Source organism: Centruroides vittatus, unplaced genomic scaffold, assembly GCF_030686945.1.
Source record: "Centruroides vittatus isolate TY-2023 unplaced genomic scaffold, ASM3068694v2 contig_2672, whole genome shotgun sequence".
Taxonomy (NCBI): domain Eukaryota; kingdom Metazoa; phylum Arthropoda; class Arachnida; order Scorpiones; family Buthidae; genus Centruroides; species Centruroides vittatus.
In genome coordinates, this window is record NW_027121702.1 from 55,624 (window position 1) to 67,430 (window position 11,807).

General features: G+C 35.8%; 1 protein-coding gene across 1 annotated transcript; it reads right to left on the reverse strand.

Moving 5' to 3' along the window:
• Positions 1 to 4,718: 4,718 nt before the first annotated feature.
• Positions 4,719 to 6,530, reverse strand: LOC136971660 (zinc finger protein 862-like). Its single transcript, XM_067266129.1, has one exon. It carries the CDS (start codon positions 6,528 to 6,530, stop codon positions 4,719 to 4,721), a length of 1,812 nt encoding a protein of 603 aa, XP_067122230.1.
• Between the last annotated feature and the right edge of the window lie 5,277 nt (positions 6,531 to 11,807).

Sequence of the window (11,807 nt, forward strand, 5' to 3'; positions counted from 1 at the left end):
GAAGGGTGACACCCACGGTGCGACTTGGGGTGACACCTCGATATCCGCCCCGGGTGTCACCAATGCTAGCTACGCCACTGTATAAATACATATTGGGCGATTATTTTCATATTTTAACGTACTTTGAATTAATTAAAATTAATATTTTATTATAACCGCATTATGTTTCTTTTTACAAATTTCTATACTACATGTGAAAAAAAAAAGATAAAATTGCTATTGTATATTCGAATAATAAATTTGTATGTGCGCATTCCAATGGAAGTGCTGTATTGTCCAATACAAGATAGCTTCCACGGCCAAAATATTTCAATTGTGCAAAGCAGCCAGATTACACGCATTGGCGCATGCGCTTTAGACAGCACCAACCTCGCGGTTTCGCTCGTGGATGCTACACACCAAAATCTCGTATAACGCTTCCAATGATTCTATCCAGGGCCGGCACGGCTTTCTTATCACTGCACGTGTGTATTTTTTAAGATATAAACCAATCATTTCCGTTGTTCATTTACAAATAGCAAAGTTAGGTTATTTTGGTGAGCAACATTACATTTCTTTAAGATGTTACTTTTTACAATGAGTTTTTTTTTTTACATTAGTAACAAATAATCATCACATAGTGACCTTCAAGTTGTTCCTGACAAATTCTTATTTATTACTAGCTGACCCGGCCACGCGTTGCTGTGGCTCAAAATGTATCTATTATGAGTGTATAACACTTCTCCCGTGGAGAGAATTTCAAAAAATCCCTTCTTAGTGTACATTCTCTTGACGTACCCTATTAAAACGCAATCAAAACCGCATCTAAAATAGTATAAATAGAAGCCGAGTTCTTCACAGTAAGCCTTAATCCCGTCCATCTCCCCCCACTGGGGGGAATTTCGACATGTATATTATATAAAAACACGTGCGTATTCGAATGCAACGTTGTGTCAAAATTTCAAAGGAATCGGTAGGAACAAACGAACGTTATATTTTATTTATATAGATAGATAGAAAATGATCTGCTTCAGTCCATTCTCACAGAAAAGCATAATGCCGCACAGAAAAGCAAACTTAGGTCGTCGGAAGTTAGCGCCATCTGTTGGACATAAAAGCCTTAATCCATATATAAATATATTTTTGAAAGGGGGAAATGGTGTAGGGGTATGAAAAATAGATAGTAGCCGATTCTCAGACCTACTGAATATGCATATGAAATTTGGTAAAAATCGGTAAAGCCGTTTCGGAGGAGTAAGGTAACTAACATTGTGACACGAGAATTTTATATATAAGATTTATATATAACCGACCGTAATGATAAGTTCTTTTTAATATTAATATATTGAAATTTTTTTTTACCACAAAGGAAAACATTCCTCATTTTATGATGTCATCACCAGACTGGGTGCCAACATTATACACGAGGTATAAGTGACGGCTCAACTGCGTATCAGGAGCGTTACGAAAGAGCATGTACTGTACAGTGGTGCCTCGTATAACGTACGCCGCAAACAACGGACTTTCTGTTTGGCCGTTACGTGACTCGAGCAACGGACTGGATGCGAACAACGGACTTTCCGGCATAATTGGTGACTGCTCCATGGGTGCGTTCTTTAATGCGGCTCTGCTACTACGGGAGTGCGCTGCTGTTTGTAGGCATTTAGAAACGACGGTGAAAGAAAGAAAGATGGCGGCGCCCGCACTATCGATAGTATTGTGATGGAGGAATCTATAATTCTAAAATATGAGCTTTAAAAGGCAAAAGAAGGGTCCCAATTGTAAAATTTAACCATAAAATGGATTACTTGTTGAAAGAGCATTCAAAATAGCCTCGAAAAAAAATTCATACAGATACTTACATCACCGCGTGCGCTAACTCGCGCTTTCACAATTTTTAAATTCTCATTCATAAAACCACGTAATGGAACCGGAAACGAAACTATCTGAGCCACGGAGGACGCTTTCCACCGTAAACTACTGCTACAAGCGACCGTTTTTGCCGTTCGACGGCGTGCACTCTCACCGGAATTTAGGAACGCGTTCCGCAGGAATTTTTAAATGGATGTCGCTCGCGCAGAGTTACGCGGAGGAATAAAAGAACGCACCCCATGTTCATTTTTTATGATACAGTACGGTTATTTTATGTTGCGGAACGAATTAGATGTTTTCAACATGTATTTCTATGGGAAAATGCGTTTCGTATAACGGACGTTTCACTTAACGGACGTGCACCTGGAACGGATTAAGTACGTTATATGAGGCACCACTGTACATGTAATCATGAGAAACACCGCCACTTGTAAGATAGCTATGGACTCTAAAGATTTGTAAGCTTTCATTTATGAAAGAGTGTAGTAATTTGTTGTCAAAACCAAATAGTTCATGATGCCACCAAATTCTACTTTAGGCCACAACTCTTGATCAACAACGAAGATGCTGGCTACGTATGGATTGACAACCTGACCTAATGAATCTTCTCTTCATATGAAGCAGCATCTTGTCCTGTCAGACTGCGAGAATAACCCGCCAGAAAAAGCATCCTTTTTAACTTTGTCCATGATTTAAAAATACTAGTTTTATTAACTTTAAATTGAAAAAAAGTGCTGGCAACCTGTCAAATAAACCACGTGCAAGCTAAGCAAGCGGAAGCTAGACCACAAACATGGCGAAGGGGCCGAACAAACGTGCGTTTAATCACATGACATTGCGATTTTGAAAAGCCTCTATAGGACATTTTACCGAAGCGCTTAGTCCTATTGGAATAGAGAAATAACTTTGCCTAAACATTTTGTTTAGGCAAAGTTATTTCTAAGTTTTTCTAAAGCCTTTCAATTAGCCTAGTTCTGAGTAAATGTACAGATTATTTTTCTACCGTACGAAATATATAAAGATAGTACTACAAATGCAGTACCTTAGTAGTATCTTGCCCCTGTATATCATACTTTTCCTGTTAACAATAGAGTCATGCCGGTCATCTATCTCTGTTCTGGAGAAAATTTTTCAATTGAAATAACGTGACATCCGGTTTAAATCTGAAAATCTAATACGTGTACTCAGGACAGTATGTATGCCAAATTTTGTTGAGATTTATACAATAATTCTTTTTACAACAATCTCTGGACACTTACTCTAATTTCAATCATTCAATACTTTTTATTATGTATTCTTGTATAAATAATTATAATTAGTGTGTGTGAAATTTTTAGAGTTAGCTTTTTGGTTCCGAAACTCCTGTACAGTACCTATTTTATTTGTCAACCTCTAACTCATCATCCTCTAATCATCTTTAAGTTATTATGTGCCTGTAAATATGTTGAATATGTTGTCTAAATAGTTGGAATTTCCTCTTTTTCCTCTAACAGCCTATACAGTATTTGAAATCGAAGAACTAAATCTAAGAATTTTTAACCTGTTCCTAACTTTTTTTTTTGGTTCAACCTTAATCTCTCTATCATTAATAAACACGAATTATTAAATCTATCCTATCTTAACACATGGTTTAACATTTCTATACATTTTCATAATTTAATGTATATAATTTTCAACTTCTTTTCTTTCTGATTCAGAGTTCTCGGAAATCCCAGACATCCCGTATTAATAATGTATATACAGACTTAACTATAAATTTTTTGAAGACCTTTTCTTCGTCTTAACGAAAACTCCAAAAAATATTTAAAAATGAACAAATGTAAACAAATAGCAAACAGTCTAATAAATTGAAAGTCTAAAATCGTGAAAGTGACAGTTAATAGAAATGTAAATACAGTAGAGCATCGATTATCCGACTCAATTGGGGACTGGGGTTGGTCGGATAACCGAAAAGTATGAAAAAATACATTATTAGTATAGTATATTAGTATATCGCATGTAATTAGCAGCGCCGTAACTAGGATTTTGGACGCCTATGGCAAAGAATAAAAATGGCGCCTTTTTAATTTTTGTTATTAGATAAAAATAAAAATGGTGGTTTATTTTTGAAATATATGTTTGTAGAAATTACAGATCATAAATAATATATATAAATATAGACTTTTTTTTGTGTTATTAATTTCGAATACATATTATTTCGAAACCTCGTTGGCGCCTTTATTAAATCGGCGCCTATGCGGAGGCCACGTTGGCCATACCCTAGTTACGGCTCTGGTAATTAGTATATCGCTATTAACCTACTTCGAGTTGAATTTTCATCGATGTTAAGCCTAACAAAAGTTCGTTTTAAAATAATAATCGTCGCTATTGTATCTTTAAAAATTATTTCTTTATTTTGCACAAAATAAATACAGTATAAAACAAAAAATTATATATTCAGGTTACGTATTTTACATAAAGTAGGCCTATACATTAGAAAAAGAAGTCCAAAATTGTCTTTTGCTTCACAGCAGTGTTGCCGTTTTGAAATTTCAAAATGTACTGAATCTCCTTCAAAAAATGTACTATTTTCCTTCAAAATGTACTATTTCTATGGTTGGTTGCTTTTGATATTAATATACCATCATACTAAGTTTTTGTGCTTATTTCAAATTCATATTCATAAATACTTTAAGTGAATATATATATATATATAGGTTATATATAGGCACGTAAACAAAGTATTCATGAAAAAATATATATATGTATACTTTCAATCTGCCACATAGGCACTTCATTAAATTAAATAAAAGAATAGTAAGACAAAACTTTCTTTAATAAAATTAGCAAAATCAATTCTACAAGTATAAAAAATTGCAAATCTTATCTTACAAGTTGAACAGATGTATTATGTCGTCTACATCTTCATTCTCTTCTGTTTCGGTATCGTGGATAGCTATTGGGTGAGTTTCTTTAAGTTCTGGGATCCAATCGTAACATTTTCGGTTTTGGGTTTTTAATAACTGTTTTGATAGCAGAAAAGCATTACAAGTGTCAACCTGAAGTCTATTGCGAATCTTTGTCTTAATTAAATTAAGTTGTGAGAAGACTCTTTCCACACAAGCACTAGAGTGGGGAAGACTCAACAAACTTGTTGAAAGCTTTCCAAGTATTGGAAACATCACGTCGCCATTGTCATCTTTAATTTTATTTACTTCATACCAGAAAGTTTCTAGGTTTTCAACTGCACAACTGGTTAACTTATCACGAATTTCAGGCAGCAGTTGCCATTCTGTGTTCAGCTCTTCATACTCATGTTCAGGCACAATATTAGGAAAATGTGTTACCAGGTTTACAACTGACCTAACATTTCCAGACAAAGCAATTTTTGGCTCCAACTTTGTTATTTCCTGCAAGATCAAATCATCAAAAGGAAATTTCTTTTTAATTTCTGCACTTAAAACAATATAGAAAGACTGAATGCTTGAGAGAAATAGCTTCATGTCTTTTTCAGGGAATTTATTCTTTGCAATCTGAACTTCGCACATTGCACCAAGATATATTGTTTCTATTCGTTGAAAATGTCGTGAATTTTGAGTGTCTATCTTGTTCAGCGGTATTGAATCCATATAATCTTTTTTCAGATAGTTGTGCAAAATTGTTTTAAACAGAGAAGATATGTTTGGCAGAAGTGATGTAATACGTGGCCTCTCGCTTTGAAAATTAAGGTTCATTTTGTTGATGAGTTCCAAAATGTAAGATAAAAAATGTAAATACAACTTATTAAAGGGATTCTGTAAATCTTTCAGTAACAACTGTGCTGTATGTATGTTATCTTCCACAGCAGCTGCTGTAAAATAAAGAGTGAGTGCATTCCATTGTTCTAAGGTTCTATTGACTACTGCCTGCCAGGATAGCCATCTTGTCTGAGATAAACGTAACAATCGATGTGGTTGGCCATCTACAAATTTTTGAAATTCACTAAGTTCATTGATCCTCTTGGAGCTATGAGCAAAGTAAGCATATATATTTCTAACCAAGTCTTCAATTGTCCGTGGAAGTTTGTTGCAAGCCTGCGACACACATAAGCTAAAAGAATGGCATACACATCCAAGAACAAAAATATTCGGATTGTCCTTTTTAATTAACGCTTTCACACCACCAGATTCACCCATCATCACAGAGGCATTATCCGCACCAAATCCAATCATATTTTGTGCAGGAATATTTAAATTTATCAAAAGTTCCATCATTGAATGATAGATAGCTTCAGCAGTTGCTTGCTGAACTTGCAACAGTCCCATAAAGCGATCCCTTGCTTTTCCAGAAGAGTTATCAAAATACCTAGCAATCACTGCCAAGCATTTGGTGGAGGAGATATCAGTCGTTTCATCAATAATTAAGGAAAATTTCACATTTTGTAACACTGAAGTCATTTCTTCGCAGCTTTTCGCAGATAATTTTTCTTTAATGAGTTCTGTTGTTTTCGTTCGGGCTACTTTTAGGTCTTTGGCAATATTTGAATCATGGCATACGGACTGGATAAGTTTAGGAAGGTGATCCATAATCTTTATTGGAAGATTATGCTCTACACAAAACATAGCTAATTTCAGCTCAGCTTCTAATTTTTCTTGTTGGTTTGATTTTCTTTGAAAAGCTTCTAGTAGGCCTCCTGATTTTACTGTTTCAAGGCTCTTCATTGCTTGTTTGTGTTTTGTATTGGTGGCATGTCGTCGAAGGTGACAAACATTTCCAGATATGGTTTTTTGGCATACTGCACAAAATGCTTTATTTGGGTATACTGTAGATCGTCTTAGCCAAGTCTTAAATTCTCCCATTTATAGCCACTTGTCACAAAAATTTTGAGGATAATTTTTTCCTTTCTTCTCAGATTTATCATCCTTTTCACAACACCACCATTCGATCCTGCTTCGTTTTCACTACCAGATTCAATACAAGATGAGTCTAATTCAGCTTCTTCAACTTCCGATTCAGAAGAATACAAATTAGTCATTTCCTGAGTTAACGATTTAGATAATGTTGATTTCTCAATGTGCCTGCGTTTCTTAACTGGAGAACTAGTACTTTTAGAAGCTGAAGTTATATCCCTCATATTTGTGGAAATGGCGGAAACAGCAGTTGCAGAAACATTGTTCGAAGAAAGCACTGCAGGATTAACGGGAATTTGAGTAGTCTTAACGGTTATTGGATGTAAGTTCTTCTGTGCTGCACCAATGTAGCCTATTTTTTGGTTGCGCTTGATGTATCTAAATTAGAAATTAGACAAAACATTGCACTATATTGTAATAATGTTTAGTCGGAAATTATTTAATGTACGTGAAAACATAAATAAAAAGCAAATCGATATATTTGCTCACAAATATTTTTAAAAAAAATTTAAAAAGCATTAATATGAGTGCTTTTTTAACAGTTTTTTAATGATCGAAATTCTTTAAATCTTCGTGAGATCGAAATCAAATGCTCTGTTATTGAAATACAAATATAATCAAGGTGTGACTTGAAAAGGCTAATATTTAAATATAAAATAAAATATTTCATAAAATTTTTTAATGAAAATATGTTGTATGGTTTTTTTAACACAAGCATTAAAGCTAATTTTTTAAAAATACAATAGTGATGGATAAAAAAATTATAAACTAAATATGCGTGGACAGATTCAAATTAACAAAAGTTAATTCGGTTAAATTTCAGATATGTATACTGTCATGGCCGCACAGTGGGGACCTACGTTCAAACCTAACCTAACCTATTCTAATAAATTAACAAATTATTAGTAATTTATTAGAATAGGTTAGGTTAGGTTAGAACGTGGGTCCTCGGGCCCGAGAAAATTAAAAATTTGCATTTCTAATCGCAAATACTATCGAGATTCCGGAAGGGCAGCCATAACAGTATACGTATCTGAAATTTAACCGTTATTTCTTCTACCAAAATTACTAAAACTGAAGTTCATAATTTAAGAATTAAATTATAATGGTAGAAAATAATATAAAAGTATTTATATTATTTATACTCGTACAATTTCAAAACTATTTTCTATAATAATTCGACTCTGACTTAACGGCTATTTTGATATTATTGACGACAAAAGTTTAAAATCGTTGATTTCCTTACCTGTCCATTATTTTTGTTTGACGGATTTGAATTGTTTGGATCACGTGACACTATCTATGTTGTTGACGTCACCGACATAAGCCATGTGTATGTTGTGATTGGATAATTCAAATTAACAAGTAGTGACACTAGTGAGACTTTATTGAACTAATTTTTTCGGATTCTTTCGTTAATTAAGGCATGAAATATTATTTTGTACCATAAATGGTACTAAAATATTATAATGTACTCAAAATGTACTAAAAATCTAAGTGTACTTTCAATGCTCTCGAAAACGCAAAATGTACCAGAAAAGTACAAATGTACTAGGAACGGCAACACTGCTTCACAGCTGACCCTCGTTTCTTTTGCCGCTAAATCTCGCACACGTTTTAAAAACAGCAATTGGATAGGGTCGTTAAATAAAATTAAGCCTCGTTTAAATACTGGCCTCCCTTTCATGGTCGAATCAGTGTTGCCATCTAAAACACGCAAAAATTTAACAGAAATAACATTAAAGTAGCCAAGATATAGCCAAATATTGTAGAGCCACATCACTAGCGGACATTTGAATTTGCCGACTAGAACGCGGTCGGTTAACCGATGAGACGGTTGATCGGGGATCGGATAATCGATGCTCAACTGTATTAACGACATATACGAATAAATAATGTTCAAAACTGAATTAGAATAGTATTTATAAGCAGTTCTTTTAGAAAAGACAAAAACAATACCTGACTTAAAAACGAGAAAATTTCATGTATTAAAAGAATTTCGAATGTTTACAGCTGACTCTACCTATGTTCAAGCCAAACTTACGCTTAATAAATATATAAAAATATAAATACGAATATACAAAGATAAAACTGCTTTTTTGTCCTTCCTTTTCGCCGTTCACACCATCAACAGTCCTTAGACGAATCACAGAATCTCGGAGACGACTTTTCTTTTGAGGCTACTGCCTCCGCAGAAAAATGTAAAATCAGGTAAAAGCGTCATCTAGTGTTAATGCCACAATCATATCATCACATTTTAAAGTAAAAAATAATACAAGTACATGTCCGGCGTTATATACACTTTGTATAGTCATATTTATATTTTTATATAATTATTAAATGTAAATAACGCCGGCCATGTACTTGTATTAATTTTTTACTTCAAAATTACGCCTTGATGCGATTGAAGCGCTCGAAGTGGCAGAAATGTTTATTACGCTAGTATCGTAGCATTGGAGCTATTGGCAGCTTAAAGACCAGGGACCGTATTCTGGTCAGTCTATGGACTCTTGTCTCTCACAAGCCGGTCGCTGATTGGCTAATCATTTGTTTACGTCTCGAGAGATCATCGTCTCTCTCCAAACGCGATTCTGGACAACTTTTTCTCTCGAATATTCTCTCGTTTCGCAGAGATGAGAGGATAGTTGTCTTTTGCCTCGATTTCGTTATATCCAATATGGACGACTGGATGCTACTCGCGCTGTACAATCGTATTAGAGAACGTTCTCTATCTCAGGAAAAAATATTTCGAGAAAGAAAATGCTTCAGATTTTTTTCCAGTGCCTACTTGGAAACGCCACCGATTCCATTTTTTAAATTATCCTACATCAATTACTGAACTATTGAACATGATTGAATCTAACTTAGTTAAGGAGAAATTTGATGGTAATTTTTCGAAAAATATCTAAGTACGCAGGCTTTTCTAACTTAGGAAATTAAAATTTTTATTTGTTAAGAGACAAATTTACATTACAATTTGTAAAAACGTTATAAACAAAAAAACATATCTTCGTCTAAATTACGTGCTTTATTTGAACATATGCTTTCCTTGCCACGTGATCTATAATTATGTACTCTGCACTTTCGTAAATTTTACAATTTCATTGATCAAAATTCTATACCGTATTGCCCACGCAGATAACCCGAACATGTATAATCAACCTAATAGAATCGTGACATCAACAACGAAGACGAGATCGTTAAAAGTGACAAGAATCGCCAATGCCTCTGGGAGACGAATTTCGTCTCTCGTTTTCACGTCATCCGTCCTTGACATAAGAGACGAGAGATAAGTGACCAGAATACGGCCCAGTATATCTATCGGCCCTGATAATAGGTCAGCCACAGTCGATTGGCAACGTCTCCTTTCCCTCCCCGGCTGTATTAATCGACACAGCAGACATCATCAGCCATCATCCCAATCCCATCGAAATCGAGTGGACCCCGGGCCATGTGGGGATAGACATCAACGAGGCGGCAGACAGCCGCGCCGTCTGGCTCCTGGCGTAGGCCCTTAATGGCCCGCGACTTAATCCGGGCTTTCAGGGAATTACAAAAAACAGCGATTACGGAAAACTTGGTCAACCAGCTTACGACAAAAAGGGCGAGACCACCTCAGGCCCGACTTAGGGTCGAGTTATAAACTCCGTAACGTAACCGTATCCGTAGCTGTAAGCGTATCCGTACAGCGTGGGTATAAACTCCGTATCATATCCGTATGGCCGTACCGTATTCCTTAAGAAAAGTTTGGATCGATCAAACTTTCACGGTAGGGATACGGAGAATTGACCAACTGCGCATGCGCTAGGTCGCCGTCAGTCGATATACAATCGGAAGTTGTGCGGGAAGCAACCGACGAAACTTTGACAAATTGGTTAAAACGTAACTTTTGCCCGACAATGCTGCTTCTGAATAATATTAAATTTTAAGATAAGAATTACTTTGTTCATAAAAAAAAATAGAAAAATAACATGAATAAATAATTATAGTGTTAGATCTGGCAATAACTACCGATGATTTTGCGTATGCTCACGATGAACTGCTTTGTAAACCGCAAAGAAGTTTGTTCCTTTACGAATACGGAAAGGCCTTACTATAACTTTACTTGGGCCTTCCTTTACGAATACGGAAAGGCCTAAGTTTATAACTATTGCTATAGATATCCAGTGTAGCAAACATTTACGAATACGGATACGGTTACGTTACGGAGTTTATAACTCGACCCTTAGAACAGACACGGCCCGTTTAAACGGGTTCCTCTATTCCAGACGCCTTCATGCCTCGCCAGACTGCCCTCATTGCGGCGCACAAAAGACGTCTCACCATATCTGATTGACGTGCCCACAGTATAAGCAAGCCCGCCAAGACCTCGGCCGTACTCTAAGGACAGCCGTCCAAAATTTAACACCCATATACTGGGCGAGAACAGACCTCCCGCCCCGACAGCACGTAGAGGCCCTCGATCGCTTCATATATCGCACATACCGCTTCGCCTAACCGCGGAACGGAGCAAGCACATCAGAGGAAAGGCGATCCGGCTAGAACCTCCATATAAACCAACGAAGAAAGAAAGAAAGAATTCTATCGGTGGGAGGAGTCAAGCAGTAGCTAGAAACGAGTTCAACATCGCAGCTTAACTAAACTTAGCAAGAATTCTGTATTACTGAACACGGCCAAGAATACGACCCCATTATATCTATCGACTCTGATAATACTTTATATGCAGAGTTGACATCTGTACGATAATTATCGTATTTGTACGATTATTTCAAGCACCATTCGATGTACGTTAATTTCCAAAACATGCCTTACTCTGAAAATAATCATAAAAAAATCAAATTCACTATTTTTGTACGTATCGCCTTGTCGACATTTCGTATCTTTTTCTCCGCTAAATTTTCGGAAGATTTTTTAAATTGGCTACTTATAATTTTGATTATAAGGGTACATTTTTCGTACTTTCCCTCTGTTTGTTTAGTTGTAGCAACGCAACACTTGGGCGATCTGCCTAGAGGAATGAGTTCTGGGCTTTATAAGAGTATGCGGAAATGCGTTCCAGACTCCTGGCTCATATCAGGAGTTACAGAC

Excerpts from the sequence above, each read along its gene's own strand:
- LOC136971660 (XM_067266129.1), bottom strand. The coding sequence starts at position 6,530 with ATGAAGAGCCTTGAAACAGTAAAATCAGGAGGCCTACTAGAAGCTTTT.